This window comes from Dipodomys ordii, unplaced genomic scaffold (assembly GCF_000151885.1).
Source record: "Dipodomys ordii isolate 6190 unplaced genomic scaffold, Dord_2.0 Scaffold9, whole genome shotgun sequence".
Classification (NCBI taxonomy): Eukaryota; Metazoa; Chordata; class Mammalia; order Rodentia; family Heteromyidae; genus Dipodomys; species Dipodomys ordii.
In genome coordinates this window covers 2623625-2646787 of record NW_012267225.1, presented here as the reverse complement: position 1 = coordinate 2646787, position 23163 = coordinate 2623625, and the positions used below count along the sequence as shown (strand labels likewise).

Here is a 23163-nt window from a genome sequence, read left to right as displayed (position 1 = left end):
CTATTTAAAATAACTGTATAGTGTTAGATTTAATATTACCCACCCTAATCCTTCTCATCCTAACTGATGACATCTTTATTAGTTACTTGCCTTTTCAGACAGGTTATCAATTCATTTTAGACCTACTTTGGTTATTATAAAGAGAAATCCAGTTGGTATTTTCCTTATGTCCACTTACCTACAACAGGGATTCATTGCCTAGCATCTCTGTTAACTTTATCCTTCATAATAACATTTCAGCCGGGCTCCAGTAGCTCATGCCTGTAATCCTAGCTACTCAGGAGGCTGAGATCTGAGGATCACAGTTCAAAGCCAGCCCGGGCAGGAAAGTCGGAGAAACCCTTATCTCCAACAAACCACTCAAAAACCAGAAGTGGCGCTGTGGCTCAAGCAGTAGGGTGTTCGCCTTGAGCTGAAGAGTGCAGGGACAACGCCCAAGCCCAGAGTTCAAGCCCCATGGTCGGCAAAAATAACATTTAAGACTTTTGTTATTCTGAGAAAATCCATGAAAACTATTGGAGAATATAAATATTTAAGGGGCAAATGTTTAAGTCTTGATTATATACAGAAATCAATAGTTGGGCTGGGAAGTTGGCTCGGTGGTAGAATGCTTGCCCCACATGCATGAGGCCTGGGTTTGATTCCTCAGCACCACATAAGCAGAAAAAAGCCTGAAGTGGTGCTGTGTCTTAATGGCAGGGTGCTAGCCTGGAGCTGAAGAGCTAAGGGACAGTGCCCAGGCCCAGAGTTCAGTCGCCGTGACCAACCAAAAACAAAAAAAGAAAGAAAATCAATAGTTCTGCTCTCATGGATAAAGCAAAGGGGTAATATTTTCATAGAAGAGAGTAAAGTTTGAAATGATGACTATTTGAAAAAGATGAGCTCATTTATGATTCTAACTCATTACATTATATTGTTTAAAATCAGTGTAAGCTAGGCACTGGTAGCTCATGCCTGTAATCTTAGCTACTCAGAAGCTCAGACTTAGAAGATTGTAGTTTGAGGCAGTTCTGGCAGAAAAGTCCATCAGAATCCATCTTCAGAATAACTAGCATAAAGCTGGACTAGAGATATAACTCAGGGCATAGAGGGTCAGCCCAGCAAACAAGCCAAACAAGAGCAGGCACTGTATGGGGAAAGAAAAAATGAGCAGGCACTAGTATGAGCAATAAAACAAAAAACAATATAGTTTTTTAAAAATCTGTTTTGGACTTTGGATACTTTTCTAATATATCACTTATTAAGGGAAATGGCTCCTGAGATGCTGTTCTAAAAAACTGGAGTACACAGTTCAAACTAATACTATTTTTTTGTGTGAGTGTGCCAGTCCTGGTGCTTGAACTTGGGGCCTGGGCTTTGTTTAAAGCTAGCACTCCACCACTTCAGCTACAGCTGAAGCTATAACCAGGTTTTTGGCTGGTATTGGAGTTAAATTCTCATCAACTTGCTTGCTCGGGCTGTCAGCCTTCTGAGTAGCTAGGATTACAGGTGTGTGCCACCAACACCCAGTAAAACTATTATATTCTCCTGTCTCTCCCCCACCTTCCCCCCCAGATTGTAAACTCACTGAGAGCAGGACTCTCCTTTTTTCTTTTCCCCTTATTATATGATTCTTGAACTGAGTAGTATATGTTGTTTTTTTTTCTTACTCCTGTTATCACTATCCTTCATCTTCTACAACATATCACAAATCAGATTTCATTATTGCAGTATGTCTTGTGTGTGGTTCAGTACATGCATTTTTGAATGGTATTTTTTAATGTATAAATTCATTAGGATTTGTCTCTGAGTCAATACATTATAGACCTCACGATTGGAAAGGATCTCAGTCTGGTGGCAAAATTTCAATATGCAGTTTCTAGGTTTTTCTTACATATATATATATATATATATATATATATATATATATATGTGTGTTCATGTAAATCATTGATTTTCACTAAGACATGGTATTGACAGAAACTTGATTCTGTGGAAAGCCAATGTTATATTTATGTTTTTTTTTATTTTATTCTGAAGCCAAAAGAGAAACCACTTTACAGCTTCAATCAGAAATTTCATCAGATGGTCAAAAAGATGGAATTAGCATAAATACAGCGCAACCAGAATGTACTTCCAATGCTCCAAAAGATCTTCCTCAAAACTCCTCTATCATCTGTGACTCCCAGGCCCTAAATATGTTAGCTGACCTAGCTTTAAGCTCTGCTGCCTCTTCTGTACCATTATGTGATCCTAGAAACCTCTCCTCCACTGAATTGCTACAAAATGATGTTTTACTCTCTAAAGAAAATTTATTATGTTGTACTTCTGACCATGAATATCATAGGGGAGTTAAAAGTCAAAAAGGTGTACTACTACCTAAACCATCCTCAGATAGAAAGGACAATTCTGAGTCAGACATAACTGTTAACCAAGAAGAGAACTTGGTTGCTGGTAGTCAGGCCCCTGCCAAAGCCCAGTCAGCACTCCCTGAAGAAGCTCTACCATCTTCAGCTACAAGTCAAAACCTAAATGCTTTTGTTGCTGTGGAACATTCATATGCCCTGCTCCTTCCAGAACATTCAAAGAAACATTTATACCAGAGAGGTTTACCAGGCCCTACTTTTACCAAGAATGGGACAAAAGGCCCTGAGACTGGAACTCCAGTAGGAAAAGTCATACCATTTCGGCATCTACAGAACACTTCCCCTCTACAGAAGTTTTCTGAGGACTCATTGATTAAGCGCAAAAGTCGATTTGTAACTTCTAACCTGAAAGAGTTCTGTTCTCATACTGTGCTTAACTGTGATGGCTCCTTGAAGATCACTTTCATATGTGAAACAGAATACAAATTTAGTTTAGATAGTAAATATACCAACAACCCAATGGAAAAAACTATTTTAAGAGCATTACATGGGTAAGTAGGAGTGAACTCAGTGAAAATGACTATGACTTTTCTGTTAAGATAAATATTGTCAGATGGGAAACCTGTGCTAAACTTTGGTGAAAGAGAAAAGAAGCTGTTGTAAGAAAAACTTGTAATTGATGGTTATACCGAAAAGTAGTATTGAAGGTGTACTGAAAGTTCACTTTACCGAAGAGTAATAGGAAGTCAGTGGTCATGTATGTGGAAAGCTTTTAATGTTACAAATGGGCTTTTTTTTTAATGGCTTTCCATTTTGCAGTATTTATTTGCCAGTACTGGTGATCTTAATGTAATACTTTGAGATACAAAAATAATGCTCTACAAACTGAGTTCCAGAGGAAACATTTAAAAATGACTTCTAGCCAGGTGCCGGTGGCTCACGCCTGTAATCCTAGCTACTCAGGAGGCTGAGATCTGAGGATCACGGCTCTAAGCCAGCCCAGGCAGGAACGTCTGTGAGACTCTGGTCTCCAATAAGCCACCAGAAAACCAGAAGTGGCTCAAGTGGTAGAGTGCTTGCCTTGAGCTGAAAAGCATAGGGAAAGCGCCTAGGCCCAGAGTTCAAGCCCCACTACCAACCAGAAAAAAAACAAAAAAACTTCTAAGCCGGGCACCGATGGCAGGAAACTGTGAGACTCTTATCTCCAATAAAGTGTGCTGTAGCCCAAAGTGGTAGAGTGCTAGCCTTGAGCAGAAAAAGCTCAGGGACAGCACCCAGGTCCAGTGTTCAAGCCCCAGCACTGGCAAATATTAAAATTTAAAAAAAAAGACTTCTGGCTTGTTCAAGTATTCAGATTGGTAGAAGTCATGAGTAAATGGTTCTATAAATAAGAAGAAAGCAAGAGCCCGTGGGTCACACTTGTAATCCTAACTACTTGGGAGGATGAGATCAGAAGGATCACAGTTTTAGGCCAGCCTGGCTGGGCAAAAACTTCTGAGAGACTTCATCTCTTTAGCAGAAAGCTGGACACAATGGTACATCCATGATCCTAGCAACTACAGGAAGTCTAGGTAGGTGAACATAAGCTGAGCTATACACCTAGGCACCTAAAACAACCCAAGAAAAACGGCGACAGGGTGTAGCTCTACCAAGTTAAAGGCCCTAAGTTTGAAACTCTAGTACCTCCTGCTATAAAAGTAAAAGGAGAGGGGCAATAATAGGGTTGTTAATAGCACAGCACCACAGGCATTGGATTTAAAACTAACCTAGGTTTGCATCTAGGCCTTCCCAGCTCTTTTATCTTGTGGCCAGGGTCACAGGCTTATCAGACTTCATTGTGCAGCTCATTTAGGGATCTTACTGAGCAGCAGGTACCATCTATGGTAAGGTGGGTCTGATAGTCTATATTAGTAACAAATTTCCAGGTGATGTAAATGGAGAATGACTGTTTGAGTAACATTGTGTGTATGTGCATACACACCAGTACTGGGACTTGAATTGAGGACCTGGGTGCTATTTCTTAGCTTTTTCACTCAAGGCTGGCACTCTACCATTTGAACCACAGCTTCACTTTTTGGTCATTGATTAGAGATAAGAGTCTCATGGAGTTTCCTGTTCAGACTGTCTTTGAACTTCATCCTCAGGTCTCAGCCTCCTGAGTAGCTAGGTATGAGCCACTGGGACTTGGCAAGGTAGCACTTTTTTTTTTTTTTAAGTATGGGTTTAGCAGTAGTTAAAGCTTGAGGTTATTAATATATTACTTTTTTTTTAAAGTGACTTTAGACGTTTCTTTGGGGTAGGCATCACTGGTGGCACAGAGTCAGGAAGAAAGGATGGCTAGCTGTTACATGGAATGCCACTATCTTTGCATGGTTTCAGGATATCCAGACATGTAATCTGAAAAAGCATTGTTGTACTTAATTGCCCAGAATTATATTGGTATTACACCCACATAAAACAGGTATGCCGTCTTCAAGGAAAGTTGGTATAAAAGCCAAGTGCCAGACCAAGAGTCAGGAGATCCCTCATCAGATCATAGTTCTGTCATATAAATTTTTGTGGTTTGGAAAAAGTTACTTAAACTGGAGAGATGTGGCTCAGAAGTAAGACATCTTGCCCAGTAAGTGTGAGGCCCTGAGTTCACATCCCAGAACTACCCAAAAAACAGAACAACAACAAAAAGAACTCACTTAAATGTTGTGGTTTTTTGTTTCCTTCTCATTAAAATTAGTGGGTTAGACTTAATAATATTTGTTAAATTAACTACATAGTATTCATTGCTTCATATCTGTAAATTTTGGGGGGAGCAGGGGGGTTGGTCGTGAGCCTTGAACTCTGGGCCTGGGTGCTGTCCCTGCGCTCTTCAGCTCAAGGCAAGCGCTCTACCGCTTGAGCCACAGTGTCACTTCTGGTTTTCTACTGTTTTATTGGAGATAAGAGTCTCATGGACTTTCCTGCCTGGACTGGCTTTGAACCGCAATCCTCTGATCTCAGCCTTCTGAGTAGCTAGTATTACAGGTGGGAGCCACCGGCACCTGTAATTTTAAAAATAAAAATGAGCACAAAACTTATGGTTAGTGTTGGGGCATTTTTTATAAGATTTAAAATATTTGAATTGTTTTTGTGTTTTTTCTAAAATTATAGACCCTGGAACTCTAATGTACCCGAAAATGTGGAAGACGTGAAGCTTTTACTTCACATGTGGGTCGCTCTGTTTTACAGCAGTCAAAACAAAATCATACCATCCTCCCGAAAAGTTGTGGAACACAGTAATCCAGCAAAATATGTGTCTATAAATAGCACTTTAGAATCTTTTGAACTCAGTGAAATGGAGGAGACCTCCAATGTAGAAAAATACTCTCTCGACCCTCTGTTGGAGAATAAAGAAACACCTAGAAGTCATGCTAAAGTATCCTTCCCTACCTCTAACAACGTGCTTCCATTCATTAAATCACCACCTATGAGACATTTGGGATTCTGTGTACAGAATGAAGAGAAAGAAGCATTTGCAAGAGAGCCTCATTTGGGTACCTCTGTGAGCCACAATTCTGTCTGTTCTTGTAATAATGAGGTAAGACTAAGTTTGTAAATGCTGCCATTATTTTGAAGACATGTTAAAATTACATTTGAAACAGTATTATTTGGAGAAAATGTGTTCTTCACATGAGTTAAATGATGTGGGAGCCCACCATGATCATGCACTTATTGTTACAATTTAGAGCAAATTGCTTGTTCTATGTGGGTTTTTTTGTTGTTGTTCTTAATAGGTGACAGTACTTGTCATGTCTTACCAAGGTATTATTTAAGGACCAAATATGTTTATAGTAAATACTAGAAATGCTGGGGTTGGAGCCATGGCTCAGTTGGTAAAGCATTAACCAGTGAATGAGAACATCGGGTACTGAGTTTGAAGTCCCTGTCTCAGACCAAAAAAACAAAACTTTGATAAACCTTGACCTGATTATATCTGAGTTAATTTTGGAGGTCACTATTTTCAAGTGTGGAAGACACTTGGCTTTATTCCATTGTTTTTAACTGATGTTCAGCTAGGCTAGATAATTCAACTTTTAACTGGAACAGATCAGAAGTTTGTAACAACATTCTAAGGAAATAGATTGATAAAACATCTTCCCTTTTAAGTTTATAGTCCAGATTTAGTGTAGATTAGTTTTTCTTTTTCTTTTTTTGGATTTGGAATATATTATTCTACATATATATGCATATAATATATATATATAGGGGGGGGCTGAGATTGTTCTCAAACTCTTGATTTGACATTTTTGCTCAGTTGTCTAGACTATTTTTTCAAGAGTTTAGACAGCACCTGTAATAATGCTTTAACATTAGGGAATGGTGAAAAACTTTATATCAGCAACATCATTATTGTGAGGGTTTCTGGAGCATTGTGTTCCGTTTAGTGATTTCTCAGATAAACCAGTGATAAGCCATTTTATAGATGAGAAAAATAAGGCATAAAAATTACTCAGGAAGTAATTCCCTAAAGTCACATAGTAAATTGCTACGTCAAGGTTCAAATCTAGACAACCTAGATCACTGTCAGATTTTGTTTCATGTGCATCCTTACATGCATATTTAAGATGTGTACATCTTAAAATATTTCATGTAATGTGTGGCTTTTTTTTGAAGGTATTTATGTGATTCTCAGCAGATACAGAATACCCAATTAAGAACTACTGCCTTAGAATAAAAAAATATGTATGGGGGCTGGGAAGGTGGCTCAGTGGTAGAGCGCTTGCCTTGCATGCCTGAGGCCCTGGGTTCAGTTCCTCAGCACCACATAAGCAAAAAGAAAAAAGCTGGAAGTGGTGCTGTGGCTCAAGTGGTAGTGGGCTAGCCTTGAGCTGAAGGGTTGAGGGAAAGCGCCCAGGCCCAGAGTTCAGGCCCCATGACCAGACCCCCCCCCAAAAAAAATATGTATGGTGTCATTAAGCAGATTTTAATTACTACTATTTGCATGCCAATTTCTTATAAAGTATCTTTTTGTTAATGTATAATTAACTACCACCAGTATTAATTTTAGGAATGACTTGGCAAATATGAAGTAGAGTGTACATAAATATATATAGTAGCATATTAAAATGAATAATTATTAACAGTCTTTCCAATATATATGAGTTAAATATTCCACATCCAAAATGTTTAAGACTAGAAGTGATTCAGAATTGAGAGTATTTATGATTTTGGAATATTTGTATATACTTTATATACATCCCTAACCTAAAAAGGCTATATCCAAAATGATCCAAAATCCTAAACTTAAGTGTTAAATGAGTGTTTAAAAAGCTTTTGGTTTGGGCTAGGAAGGTGGTTCAGTGGTAGAGCGCTTGCCTTGCATGCATGAGGCCCTGGGTTCGATTCCTTAGCACCACATAAGCAAAAAAAAGAAAAGAGCCGGAAGTGGCGCTGTAGCTCAAGTGGTAGAGCGCTAACCTTGAGCTGAAGAGCTGAGGGACAGCGCCTAGGCCCAGAGTTCAGGCCCCACGACCAACCCCCCCCTCCCAAAAAAAAAAAAGCTTTGGGTTTTGGATGCTTGTATTATGGGTACTGACTGTATTTCAAAGCTGTTCCTGGCATCTTGTTGGATACTGTACCAGTCCTTGTGGGCATATAGTGGAATGCAAAGAATATTTTAGCACAGCAGGCACTAGTTTGTCATGTATTTGAAAAGTTCTTTTTAAATGATCAGAAACATAACTCTTTACCTGTATCTAAGAACATATATCTGAATATAAATATGTCAAAATGCCACAGTTGGCATTTCATTCAGACCACAGACATGAGATAAAGGAATGTGGCCACATGTTACCTTATGTAGTGTGATACAGAGAAGGCTACCCAGAAGTTCTTAATACTCTTGCTACCAAGACTTTACATATGCTTTGTTCCTTTAAAACTGAAATTTAAAACTGACATCTGACATCTCAGCCTGTCCTGCTGAAGTCATGCTTCAATGTCCTTGAGTTAAGTGTCTCATTTGGTTGAAGCTGAATTTTTTTATTAGTTTACATTGATTATAGTATGTATGGTGGGGGAAGTTTCACTATTACATTTCCACATGTTTACAGTTTTATTTCAATCAGTGTTACTCTATCACTTCTTTTCCCCTTACCTCCCATACCAAAAATGCTTTTATTTTTTATTTTGTGCTGGGCCTGGGTCTTGAACTCTGGGCCTGGGCATGTCCCAGGCTAGCCTACGACTAGCACTCTACCACCTGAACCTTAGATCTACTTCCAAATTTTTGGTAGTCAACTGAAGATAAGAGCCTCACCAACTTTCCTGCCTAGCCAGCTTTGAACTGCATTCCTCAGATTTTAGCTTCCTGATTAGCTAGGATTACAGGCATGAGCCACTGGCCCTGGGCTTCCTGGGATACTAAGATTTCAAGATTCAAGCAAACTAAAATTACTTGCTTTCTCTGTTCACACATAATTTTATTTTATTTATTTTTTGCAAGTCCTGGGCTTGAACTCAGGGCCTGTGCATTGTCCCTGACCTTCTTTTGCTCAAGGCTAGCACTCTACCACTTGAGCCACAGGGCCACTTCTGACCTTTTCTGTTTATGAGGTACTGAGGAATCAAACCTAGTTCTTCATGCATGCTAGGCAAGCATGTGAACCCTGTTCACATGTGATTTTAAAAGATTGTATTTGACTACTGTTATTGTTAATGTCATTAATAGCATTTGTTTTATTTTTGTCATTTCAGCTAACTGGAGAAAAAGCCGAAGAATTATCAGATAAACTAGAGACTTCTAATCTTGTGCTTTCTGGTACTATAAGTAAACAAACTAATGGACCTTCTATTTCTGGTGAAGATAAAACCTTTCAGTCACTTGAGAACACAGGATTGGCTTCTTATAATGACACTATCATACAAGCCACATTGACCACGACTAGTGATGGGTCCAGCAGTCAGGCAGTGACGTGTCAGAAGTCTTTGTACAGCATCCTGAAAAGCAAAGGTGATCCTTTTCCTACAACAGTGCAGACGGACACATGTGCTATACCTGACCTTACCCAGCATAGCAACCTCATAAGCAGTGAATGTCAGCCCTCTCTGCAAAAGGTAAATGATAAGAATATGGAGTGTGTGATGATTAATGTGGAACCACTTACTCTCACTTTTGAAAAAAATACCTATGAGCAAATACATACAGATGTAAATATAACCAACAAATCTCCAACCTTTAATACTGAGTTGATTAAGCAAATATCACCTACTGTGAGTGTTAAGCATCCTATAATTTCATTGGAAAAGGCACAAACACAAGGTCTCCAGGAGATTCCATCTCTAGCACCAACTAGACAGGAAGACACTAAGTACCACTCTGTCTCCTCAGTAAGTGAAGAGATGATTGCTGAAGAACTGTCTTTCATTCAGAAAGAGATTGCTCCTCCAATATCATCACCACCTACTGAGAAACCGATGCTATCATTAGTTGAAAGTTCAGGTTATCCAGTTGCCAATGAAGACATTAATCACTCTGAAGATGTCTTTGTGAAGACGCCAAGTCTCTTTAGCATATCTTCAGAAGAGATTATAGAGCCATCACAAGTTGAAGTAGCCTCACCATCTGCTTCAGCTGCCCTAGGAAATGATTCCCTTAACTGTATCCCACCAAAAAGTACTATGTTAGATGGGTCTTTAGAACTGAGGAATGATGACAAAGGCAGCCTCAACCATGAAAATATGAATTTGGAATCATTAAATTCAGTGTATGACCAGCAAAGTAGTGTATTTATGAATAAGGAGGAGGTTAGCGCAGAATTGTCAGAGGAGGAATCTGATATTGACCTGACTCTAACAATATCACCACCTACAAGTCCCAGAGAAGAAATCCCAGCTGGCAGAGTAGAAGAACTACAGGAGTTACAACTTGAGGGTAGAGCTAAACAAATAGTTAGATCAAACAAGGAGGCAACCCTCCTAGAAAACAGAGAAGTGAATTCAGCCAGGGATATATCAGTGCATCCTGCTATGTCAGAAGAACCATTACGTAATGAGAAAAGAGATAATTCACAACCAGTTACTTTAGTACTTTCCAAAGAAAATTGTGCCCTTGAGATTGTAGAGGAAATTAATGTTAACTCTAACAATCCATTTGATTCTCTAATTGAAGAAGTGTCACCAGCTTCCAGTCCTGGCTTCCCAGTATCATCTGAAGAAATACGACCATCTCAGACTGTATCTCCCTGTAGTGTAAAAGTTTGTGGTACACAGTATGAGAAAAGTAAAAAATGCTCTCAGATTGAGGTGGAAGATTTGCCCATAACAGAAAAAGAAAATTGTTCTGTTTATTCCACTTACCCAGTGGGAAAAGGCGACTTAACTCAAGTACAACAAATTCAGCTTTCAGCTGAAGTGCCTCTGAAGTTAACTGATCATCCAGGTACCAAAGGTAGAGTAATCCTTCCTGGTAAAGCAAGTGAAGGTATTGTCATAAGTGACCATGATGAGGTTTTAGCTTTCTCAGAAAAGGTACAGTGCTGTGATGCAGAGTTAAATAAGCCTGCCTCTGTTGCCAAGTATGAAGGTGATTTTAAACCTTATCTTGAAAAACTGGCAAAATCAGGAAATCCTTTGCAGCCAATTAGTTTAGAGAACAGAAATTTAGACTTTAAACACCTTTACTTAGAGTCCAGTAAGCCTCTACTTAGTCCTAGGAAGATTACTGAAAGTAAGTCTTTGGCAGACACGTTGGTTTCTACAACTCACTTAAGTGGAATAATGAATACACCATTCAAACAGACTAGCCCTAAAAGCATAAAAAATACCCGAGACTGTGACTTGAAAATAGATGCCACTGATGGAGCTGATGTTACACAGGCATATATGCACCCAGAGTTTCTAAATCTTAATTTTTCCTCAGTTGGAACTACAAGACTACCAAGTGTAAACTCAGGCTATCCAACACAGGAAATATCTGTAGTCAGAATGGCCCATTTACTTAACACTGAAACAGAAGCTGATTTATATGACAAAAACACAGATCTCAGCACTACGGGACCTCATTCTCACCCTTATACAAAAGATGAACAGAAAACCCAGGTGCTGCAGAGTGCATCAACATGTGAAGTAAAGGAGCTGTGGAATGGTGAGGGTTTCCCTGTGTGTGCTGCTTCTGACCAAGACACAGCAAACACCAGTGAAAGTATTGATAAGGATTCTTCAGATTCCTTGGTTTCAGAATCCTTTGACCCTCTTGTCTGTCGAGTTTCTGAAGAGCAGATTGTCAGTAAGAGCACTAATGAGAGGCACAGAGTCTACACAGAATCTAAAACCCTTGTCAGAGACACAGAGATGAACATGGACATTAATATGTGCTATGAGCCACTTTCTGGAGACTTTGATGAAGACACTCTTAATTTTAGAAATCCCAAATTAAGTTTGGAGAATTCATGTACTTTGAAAGGTAGTCATGACAGCAAAAAAGAAGATGCTGCAAAAAGTAGTTATGACTCTTGCATGAACTTAAACAATAGAGATAATGAAGCTTGGGGCTACTCTAATAACAAGAAGGTTCCAAAGCTGGAGATAAACATTCCTCCCAAAAACTGGGCCATGGGCCTAAAGAAGGATAAGTACATGCCAGCTTATGTCCAAATCCCTGACTTCCAAGGTATCCTCAGGACTTACACAAATTTCACTGTCACAAGAGAGGTCAAAGATGAAAGGAAAACTAATCTGAAGAGCCATCCAGGTTCTACTACAAATACAAATGTCAACCTGCTCAGCTCCTGGACTTGGCAGGTGGCAGAGGACCTCACACAGAATACTTTAGACATGGAATACCTACGTTTTGCACATGAGGTAAAGAAAGTAGCAAAGAATAGTTACCCTCAGCAATCTGCCTTAGAACCTAACAGTATCTTTTGGAAAGAATTATCTGCCCAAGTTGGAGCTTTCCCTTCAACAAAAGTATCTGAGGCCTCAATTTTATACCCGGAGTCCAAAAGCCCTATTCTGGTAACAATTGTACACTCCAGCAGCAGCAGACAGCAGACTCCACAGAGAAGAAACTGCTCACCTAGCAATCTGCACAATTCTTCCTTTTGGAAAGAGAAATGTCACAGTGGAAGTCTTATAACTTCTCAAAGAAATCAGACTGTTCCTTTCCATCTCAATAAACTAAGATATAGAAGTACTTTGAAAGACTCTCGCAATGATATTTCTCTTATCCTAAATGAATATGCTGAATTTGACAAAGTGATGATGCATAGCAACCAAGTTGTTTTCCAAGATGGAGATTTCAATGTGACCTCTGGAGAAGCCACATCCCAGCAGCTGTATCCTTCTTTCCCAAGACTGTCAGTCTCCTACAAAAATATGATTACAGACTTCTGTGACAATTTGCATGTCAAACTAAAGAGTGTTATGCAAGAGGCTTCTGAGGGTCCCTTCCAGTTTTACCTTGTTGAAACGGAAGATAAATCATTCTTCTTACGAACAAAGGTAAAGTGGCTGTTCATTCTTAATACTATTTTAATTGCCTTCAGTTTATTTTAGGAGCAATGAACTTAGCAGTTTAGGCTCCAGAAAGTACTTAGGTTTTACATAAAAGCTCAGTCTTTTCTTTCTTTTTTTTTTTTTTTTGCTTTTTTGCTTATGTGGTGCTGAGGAATCAAACCCAGGGTCTCAGGCATGCAAGGCAAGCGCTCTACCACTGAGCCAACTTCCCAGCCCCAAAAGCTACTCAGTGTTGTTATATTTCAAATGGAAGACAGATAAATTCTGAGAGGATAAAATGAAACAAACTGGTGAATTGATACACATCTGGCCCCTACCAACTCAAGATTTCACCATGGTTTCATCATCAACCATGTATTCAACCAGGAAATAAATGATCCTAGTAATCGGATTTTTTTTTTTAACATGGGCAAGGTAACGAGTACATTTCTTTCTTTTTTTTTTTTTTTTTTTCTTGTAATCAGGATTTTTTATTGGTCGGTTTTGGTGCTTGAACTCAGGGCCACCTGAGTGCTGTCCCTGAGCTCTTTTGCTCAAAACCAGTGCTCTATCACTTTGAGCCACAGTGCCACTTCTGGTTTTCTGGTAGTTAGTCGGAGATGAAAGTCTCACAGACTTTCCTGCCAAGGCTAACTTTGACTGTGATCCTTATATCTCAGCCTCCTTAGTAGCTAGGCTTACAGGTGTGAGCTACTGGTGCCAGCCTAGTAATCAGATTGTAAAAGGAAACATTTTTCTAAACCAAAAGAGGTTCATCTCATGCTCCATATTACAAGAAGAAAATATGTAGTAATAATTTTTGGAGGTTCTGTATTTCAGTATTAGAAATAATACATGTGAATTATGAGCATATGTCCACCCTTGTGACTTTTTGTAGAAGTTAGTCGTGGCACAAATTCTAGAATGTCCTATGGTGAAAGTGCTGCAGAGAGAAGAACACGTGAGAGCAGAAGCAATGAGGATGACCCTGGGATGACTGGATGTGGGTCAGAAGGGTAGACAGGAGCCAGGCAGGACAGCAGCTGTCAGCATGGCTGCATGTAGTGTGTACTGTTGAGAGATAAAGGGCTGATGTTAGGAAGGGACATCTTACGAAGTTACCTTATCATAGACTTTATCTTGATGTCACTGGTCACCTAAGCCACTGAGAAGCATTTACAAAAGATGAATAGCAGCATATTTGCATTTTAGAGTGTTACCTTCAATAAATGGAGAACAAATTGTCACCTGTTAGAAGCTTGTTTGTCACAGCTTGTTTTCTTCCATAAAGTGGCTATGTATGTCATGTAAATATGGTGTCATTTGATTCCCCTCCCCCCAAATTTGTAGTTTTTTCTTTAGCATAAACTCTTCCCCATGTCCTCTTTATTCTAAGGCTCATTTTGTTCTTCAGTCTTTAACAAGTGACTGCTGGGTTTGGTTTGTCCTGTCTTTCACCTCTATGTTATTGCTTCAAGTTCCTTGCCATTTTAGTGAGTAACATAGTTGAAAAGACATTGAGTGATGTTGTATGATGACTTACACTTAAAATCCCAGAGATTGGGGGGTGGGGAGAGACAGTGGTTCAAGGCTGAAATGTTAGCAAGTCAGTAAGTAGTACACCTGGTAGTATACACACATCATCTCAGCAAGGAAAGATGCCGTAAGTAGGAGGGTCAGAGTCCAGGACAACTCAGACCAAAAGGGAACATGGCTTAAGTGGTAGAATGCCTGCATAGCAAATGGGAGACCCTAGTTTCAAACCCCAGTATAACCAAAGAAGTAAAAATAAAGAATGATCTTCCCCAGTCTTTTGGGAGATGCTTGGCTTCCAAAAGCCATTTGGAAATTAATTTTGTTACATGTCCAATCCCAGTGTGCTTGAATGAATCAGAAATGAGGAAGCCAATGGCTGGCGGCTCACACCTGTAATCCTACCTACTCAGGAAGCTGAGATCTGAGGCTCACGGTTCAGAGCCAGCCCAGGCAGGAAAGTCCATGAGACTCCTATCTCCAGAAAACACAAAGTAGCACTGTGGCTGAAGTGGTAGAGCACTAGCCTTGAGCTGAAGAGCTCATGACAGTGCCCAGGCCCAGAGTTCAAGCCCACGACCCACTCCAAAAAAGAAATGAGTGAGTCAGTTGAGTTAGTATCATGATCATGTATGTTTTGCTACAGAGTAATTAACTTCTTTTTGCTTCTATCTTCTCCAAAATAACCAAGTAATTATATGAGTTTTCCATTCCTTTCCAGTTCCTTTCCAGACAGCACTGGGATGTTAAATTTTCATGTAGAAGGGAAATCATGGCTATTTTATCTTCAGTGGGACTACTTCTGGAAAAGCTTGTTTTCTAAACTGAATATATTTTTCAAGAGAATATTTTATCATTTAACCACTATTTGCAAGTAACAAATTTGTGCAAATGGTAAAATTTTTGAGAGAAAATGTTAAATAAGTTTATTTTAAATAAATGAGAATTAGGGTACTATCAATAGAATAGTGTCATCTTCAATAATTCTTCAGTGATTAGTCCTGAAGCATTAATTAAGGATGGGATGGAGTTAGTGATGAAATGTTTGTTTATGAAACAAGGGGATGCACAAGGTCTTTACACAAAATAATAATTGCCCATAACACTACAGGGTTTGATTTTTTTTTTAATGTGTTCATTACAGAGCTGAGCACTAGTGACTCACACCTGTTGTAATCCTAGCCACTTTAGGAGGCTGAGATCTAAGGATACCATTTGAAGTAGAGCTGTGGCTGAAGTGCCTTGAGCACAGAATCATAGAGATAGTGCCTAGATAGGCCCTGAGTTCAAGCCCCAGGACTGGCATTTAAAAAAAAAAAAGTGTTCATTCTAATAGTTTATTTGTTTTTTTTTGGGGGGGGCAGTGCTGAAATTTGAACTCACAGCCTCAAGCTTGTTAGGCAAGCATACTGCCACTTCAATCATGTCCCAGTCCTTTTGCTAAAAGCATCTTTTTCAGATAGGGTCTTATGCTTTTCTCCTTGCCACCTTCAGGGTATAATCCTACCATTTGCCTTCAAAGTAGCTGGGATTATAGTCATGTACCATCACACACAGCCTCATTCTAGTAGTTTATTAGTAAAATAATGATGACTCAAGATTAAATATTTTAGTAAGTCCTTTGTAAAACGAAATCTTACAAGAATTTCTTAAATATCAGGCCATCCATTATGAAGTATTTAAAGTCATTCGTTCAGGATCCAAGGCTGATACGTCAACGTTACACTGTATTTTTACAAAGAAAATAGTTTTGACTAGGTCATACAGTGGCAACGTTGCATCCTTCATTTAGAAATAACATGTTCATGGGGTTGGGAAGGTGGCTCAGTGGTAGAGCGCTTGCCTTGCATGCCTGAGGCCCTGGGTTCGATTCCTCAGCACCACATAAGCAAAAAGAAAAAAGCTGGAAGAGCGCTGTGGCAAATGGTAGAGCGCTAGCCTCAAGCTGAAGAGCTGAGGGACAGCGCCCAGGCCCAGAGTTCAGGCCCCATGACCAGACCTTAAAAAAAAAAAAAAAAAGAAAGAAAAGAAATAACATGTTCAAATCTCAGTGGAAGCTGGGTACTGGTAGCTCACACCTGTAATCCTAGTTATTAAGGAGGTTGAGAACCAAAGATCGATCATGTTTGGACCCAACCTGCACAGACAAATCTGAGAGACTCTTTTTAAAATCTCTAGTTAACCAGGAAAAAGCAAGAAGTGGAGACATGGCTTACGTAGTAGGGTGCTAACCTTGAGCAAACAACTACCTCAGTGGAAGGCACTTTCTCATCCTTAGAAACTGTTTTGTGAGTTAGAATAATCAGCATTCCATCGTTACCGTATTGATGATCTATTCAAAGATAGAGATCTATAAGTCCCTAGTAGGGATATGAAATTCCCAATTGATTTTTAATGTTTTAGTAGTAGCTCTAGCAGTGGCGTTTAAAAGTAAATAACTAGGGCTGGGAAAGTGGCTCAGTGGTAGAGCCCTTGCCTTGCATGCCAGAGGCCCTGGGTTCGATTCCTCAGCACCACATAAGCAAAAAGAAAAAAGCCGGAAGTGGCGCTGTGGCTCAAGTGGTAAGAGCACTAGCCTTGAGCTGAAGAGCTGAGGGACAGCGCCCAGGCCCAGAGTTCAGGCCCCATGACCGGACCCCCCCCCAAAAAAAAGAGTAAATAGCTAGTGAACCCAAAGATATTTTATGCTCTAGAAAAAAATTGAAAGTCATTTATGTAGATTGGTTTGGTAGTTTTTAAAAAGTTAGCTTTTGTACTTTATGGACATGAAAAAATTATTATAAATTGCTTTACTTTAAGCTTCTAATTTCTTTTGAACTTGTAATACTTGTTACTAAGAATCCAATTTATCATTTTTATATGTAAAAGTTTGGTAATTTATACAAATTGCTACTTAATGTTGCTTTGATAGGATATTCTATAATGACTGCTCTAAATCTTTCAGAACTTTCTGAGGAAAGGAGGCCATATGGAAATTGAACCTCAGCATTTCTGCAAAGTTTTTGGCAGAGAGAATGATATGCTAATAGTTATCATCAGAAATGAAGATATAGCATCACATTTGCATCAAGTAGGTTTGGAAACATCTTTCTTAACAAAAATAATGTATTCCCAACACTGAAGTTGTTCTGTAGTATCCATGCTTTTCTGTATTGGGAAAAGCTAACGTGCACTTCCTAGTAGACCTGCAAGTGAGAAGATGGAGACAAGGGGGGTGCACTATGGCATACTGCATAGGGCAATTGTAGGGTATTTGTAGGGCAGTTCGAGCTTCATGAAGTCAAACTATTCATATTAAACAAGGGAAGTACTGTGTGAAAGTGTGATTTCTATATTTTCTCACTTGACATCTGTATCCTAAAATCTGTATCACTTGATCTCTGATAAAAAAGAAATGTTGATTAAATGGCTTAGGTGTATTCAAGTGCTATTGCATCTGCCTAAAAGAGGAAGGGAGAAAGAGAAATTTTGGTTTTGTGAACATTTCCTTATTCCCAGAAAGGGCCACGGCCTCAGTGTTTTGTCCAGGCCCACTGTTATCAGTGGGCAGTGAGCTGTTGATAGCACAGTTCTAAGTTTATGGGACCTGACCAGTTACTGTATAGGTACCCAAAACCCCAGATGCACTCTTCCCCCTTGAATTTTTTCTAAGTCTTTGGAAGTTTTTGAGAGGTCTTTAATTTTGACAAATTCATTTTTGTTGATGAGCTGAGAAATACTACTTAAACTTGTGACCAAGTTATTAGTATGGGCTAAAGATACTTTCACCTGTTGGGATAGAAAAGTGACAAAAGTGTTTAACATCATGTGTTTGATGCACCTGCCTTGACAAAGGTCTTTTTATGTCCAACAGATTCCTTCTTTGCTGAAGATGAAACATTTCCCCAGCATTATGTTTGCTGGAATAGACAGCCCTGAAGATGTTCTTAATGACAGTTACCAAGAACTGTTTGGCACTGGAGGCTTTGTGGTATCAGATGACAAAATATTAGAAGCTTTAACGTTAGGTTGGTCTTTACTTTGGCCCTTTTTTTAAAAAAAATTTGTTATAAGGTGATATACAGAGGTGTCACAGTTACGTAAGTCAGGTAATGAGTACATTTCTCTTTTGACAAATGTCACACTTTCCTCCATTCTCTCCTAGTTTTATTTTGGCCTTGTTGTTCTTTGTTTGAAACCTTGCCAGTTCAGTTCCTCCTCCAGTGAAAGGAATACTGTTGCATCTTAAAAAATCACTATTTGAGTGATTATGGCTCATGCCTCTACTTGGGAAGCTGAAAATTCTGACTGAAGTCCAGTCAAGGCACAAACACGTAACTCCTTTTCAACCAGTAGTTGGGTATAATGGCACAAGGTGCCATACATGGCAGGCTGAAAAGGATTACAGTTCCAGGCCAACCAAATCAGGAAAGTCCTCAAGCCTCTATACAAATAGAAGAAGCTGCATAATGATGTGAACATAGGATCATAGTCTAAAACTTCCTGTTCACTCACCTGAACAGGAAGAGAGACTCTTTCAAAAATAGTGTATAAAAGGGCTGGAGAAATGGCTTAGTGCTAGAGCCCTATCCTAATGAGCACAAACTGAGTTCAAACCCCAGTTACCCCCCCCACACACACAAACACGAGATGTTACCAATTTAAGAATCTCAGTTGTATTTCTGTGTATTACATGTATGTATGTATGTGTGTGTGTGTATATATACGTATATATGCATACATACATATCTGTCTATATATTACTGTGCTACGCTCAGCACTTTTTACATACTAAGTCTTACTAAAACTTTATTTAAATTTATTTAGGATAGTGTTGAACGAGCATACATACTATCTTTGGTCTTCTAAACATTCTTCTCTATTCTTTTCTATTCTTTTTTCTACATTTAATACATACTAATTCTTTTAGTACTACTCTTGTTTACTCTTATTTAAACTGGTTATTTTTTTTTATCACCAAACCTGCTTTTAAGTTTCTTCCTTCTCAGGGTCGTCAAACTTCTTCACTTAGCAAATAAGTCCACTGCGAGAGAAACATATTGCTTAGAATCATCTGTGTTCTCCATGTCTGATGGCACCACCCTTAATGAGTTGTTTGAACATTCAAACAATTCACTTCTCTCAGGTCAGATACCTTTATGTACAACCCAAACCTGCCCTAGGGCGGATCAAATTAGAAGTGGAAACATAGGATCTGCCTTAGCATGCATTCAACATGGAAACTTAGATTTAAAAGTGTGCTCTGTGACACTGGGCTTTGCTTCTGTCCCATCACATGGCTGGTCCAGGGAGATCTCTCATCACTAGTGACTTCCATGCTCTTTTTTAAGCAGTCCTTTCCCACTGTTGGTGAGCAGTAGGACTGAAGTAAGGAGGTTGTGCCTCTGACAATGAGTGGATGGAAGTGCCAGGGATGTACACTAAACCAAGGCTACAAGTGATAATCATTAGACTTCGCATGAGACAAAAAAGAAAACACCTGAAACACAACTTTTCTTTCCAAATTTAATCTACAGCTCAGCTGAAGGAAATGATCAAAATCCTACAAACACTAAATGGGAATGGAAATGGAAGATGGAAATGGTTGCTTCACTACAGAGAAAATAAAAAGCTAAAGGAAAGTGCAAGGTAAGACTTGGTGTGAGACAGGAATGGAGATGCCTTGTCCCCCCTGTGCCCAGTACTCTAGGCTGCTGTCAATCGCAAATTGCATCACTGACACAACTGAGCTCCGTGGGCCAGCTTTTGGGTTTGTTTTTGTAGCAAAACATCAAATAAAAGAAGCCATGTGTTAATTGTTTGATCTACACATGTGTCCAAAGTCACAGCAGTCAAACTTATAAACCATAAACACCCATATAATTATATTCAGGCTCTGCTACTATGAACTACAAAAAATACTATTTCATATATAACCATTCAGGAAGCTTGAGACCTGCAGGATTTCCATTTGAAGCTGCACACGGGCAATTAAGCTCTTAATTAGCTAGCAACATGCTGGACTAGAGGCATGGCTCAAGTGGAACAGCAGCAACCACGAACGCAAAAGAAAAAGACCCTGATGAGTTCAAACCATTGTAATGTCAGAAATTAAATGTGTGTGTGTGTGTATTTCACTGTGGACTAGGTGCTTAAATGCCTTTGGATATGTTACATTGCCATCATTCAAGAAAGAAAAGAGACCAATCCTTAATTATCAAGTCTGTCTTTAATTGGCAAGTCTTTAAGTGTTAAGCAGGGGTTTTAAGAAGAGAAAACCTTGTTTGATTGTTTGGCTGAAGGTATCTAGGGCCTATGATATTCTCATTCAAACATGCATCCCTGAGAGATATGTCTTCCTTGTATAGTGTCTAAACTTGATGAAGGTCCACATGCCAAGTTTTGAAGCTGGGTTGCAACTTCAAAAACTTACCCTTCAAATGAAATAGTTGCCTTTTTTTTTTAAACCATAGTGCTTTCTTCACATTAGGAGCAAACATAGCTGAAATAGTAACTAAGATGCTTTAAGGTAAAGAATAGGGTTTTTGTTTTTACATTACTGGGATTTGAACTCAAGGCTTTGAAATTGACAGTAGGTAGATGCCCTAGTGCTTAAACCATACCTCCAACCCTTTTTGTTATTTTGCTTGTGCCAGACTGCCTGTAGTTCCTGTGTAGCTGGAATGATAGCTGCACGTTATTGTGCCCAGCCTTTTCTCATGAAATGGGTGGAATCTCAATAAACTTATTGACTAATCTGGATCCACAATCCTTCCATTTTCCACCTCTCACAATCCGAGTAGCTAGGCTGGGGTGTGAGCCACTAGAGCAAGGACAAGAACATATTTTCAGGAAAGGCTTTACCTTGATAGAGGACCCTAGCAGAGAGAAAAAGGTTTCATTGACAAGAAGGTAAAGAGAGTAGAATGTACAAGGCTTATTCAGACCAGGGTACACAAGCAGGAATTTGCAGAAAACATTGTTAGGAGGCACTATAAGGGAAAAGTCTAGCTTAATAACTAGAGAAGCAGCACACTTACACAATATAAATTGAAGTGACAAATTCTGGTTATTCTTTTTTGGGGGGCGGGGGGTGGGGAACAGTAGTGTGACAGCTTTAACTCAGGGCCTTCATTAGAATCACGGGTACATTTTGCTCTTAAGGGTAGTAACAGAATTTTAAGGAAGGTAGGAAACAAGAAAATTCTGGTTACTACCTAATGTTTGTTATCTAATCACAGACATGAGAGGTAGCATCAGTACTGTAAGAAATTTGTGGGTATGAAAAGGATGACATTAAGATGCATTGTGTTCATAAGCTGCTTTACTGAAGGGCAACTCCTTTGTACTACTTAAAATAATAAATTCATTGGTGTACAGCTAATTAATGTAACGCAGTGAAAAGGCTACCAAGACAACTTGAAGTGCAGTTAGATGTAGTTATGATGCTTCTGGCTCAGCATGAGTGCAAATTTACAATTGTATTTACAATCATGTTTTAGGGCTGGGAAGGTGGCTCAGTGGTAGAGCGCTTGCCTTGCATGCATGAGGCCCTGGGTTCGATTCCTCAGCACCACATAAACAAAAAGAAAAAATGCCGGAAGTGGCGCTGTGGCTCAAGTGGTAGAGCACTAGACTTGAGCTGAAGAGCTGAGGGACAGTGCCCAGGCCCAGAGTTCAGGCCCCACGACTGGACCCCCCCCCAAAAAAAAAGAGGCTCAAAAAAAAATCATATTTTAAGGTAGTGCACCTTCAGGAAAGGGTTATGAAAAAGAAAACTGATAATGGGATCTTATTTTAAAATGACTAGATAAAACGAAATAATTTGTGATTTAGTAAATCACAAAGGGATACTGAATTTGATTTTGGCTATTAATATTCAAATCTATTTTCAGAGTGGATCCAATTGCATATAGAAAAAACTTAATTCTGAAATCATATCAAAGTGCCAATATCATTGAATTGCTTCACTATCACCAGTGTGACTCTCAGTCATCAACAGAGGCCGAAAGTTTGAAATGTTTGATAAACCTGCAAATTCAGCATATTAATGCCAGGTTTGCTGTCTTCCTAATAGGTATGTTCACATTCAGTTTTCATTGTTCAGCTAATGCCAAATTAGGTCAGCTCTAGAAATGTCCATCCAAGTAGTCAAATATGGGCTAACACCGTAGTAGGCAGTCAAGCTATATGTGTGTTTTGTCAAGTGTACCTTAGACCAGGAGGGGTTGGGCACAGGTACCAGTTGAGTTGTGTGATAGATAAATCTTCTGACAAGTTTCCTCAGTTCTTACAAAGTACTTTCTCAAATTCTTTGCTTTATTGATGCAGCTGATCACAAAGCCATCTTAATTGTGAACCACACACACTTTCTTCTTCTTCTCTGCTATACCAGTGTTAAGAAATTGGAGGCCTGGGTGCTGGTGGCTAATGCCTATAATCCTTATTACTTAGGAGGCTGAGAACTGAGCCAGTCCTGGCGGGAAAGTCCATAAAAATCTTTATTTCTAATTAACCACCAAGAAGCTAGAGCTAGAAGTAGAATTGTGGCTCAAGCAGTAGAGCCAGTAGCCTTGAGCAAAAAAAGCACACAATACCCGGATCCTGAGTATTATTAATGATATTTTTCACCATTTTTTTTCTCTTTTCAGATAAGCCTACTTTTACTGCCTCCACCGAAATCTTTGAAAATAGTGGAATCCTTGTTACAGATATAAATCATTTCATTGAAAATATAAAAGACGTAGCAGCTCCATTTAGGAGTAGCTATTGGTAAGAACACTTTTTGTATTCCATCACTCTGGGTTTCTGAGGAGAATCTTAACTGGGTATCTGT

At 39.2% G+C, this 23163-nt stretch overlaps 1 protein-coding gene across 3 annotated transcripts in view; it reads left to right on the top strand.

Annotated features, from left to right (window-relative positions):
- Fam208b (family with sequence similarity 208, member B) overlaps positions 1-23163 on the top strand; it is a 52022-nt gene that overhangs the window by 26466 nt on the left and 2393 nt on the right. For 2 of the 3 annotated variants that reach the window (XR_001174749.1, XM_013009308.1), the window contains exons 14-21: positions 2020-2896; positions 5490-5916; positions 9075-12821; positions 17293-17418; positions 18202-18355; positions 19865-19976; positions 22223-22404; positions 22979-23099. Coding sequence is in view for 2 of the 3 variants with exons in the window: in XM_013009308.1 (XP_012864762.1) it covers positions 2020-2896; positions 5490-5916; positions 9075-12821; positions 17293-17418; positions 18202-18355; positions 19865-19976; positions 22223-22404; positions 22979-23099 (5746 nt within the window). In the remaining variant the exon portion in view is untranslated. Of the gene's footprint in view, positions 1-2019; positions 2897-5489; positions 5917-9074; positions 12822-17292; positions 17419-18201; positions 18356-19864; positions 19977-22222; positions 22405-22978; positions 23104-23163 lie in introns of those variants that run through there. The other variant, XM_013009309.1, reaches the window with a different exon arrangement.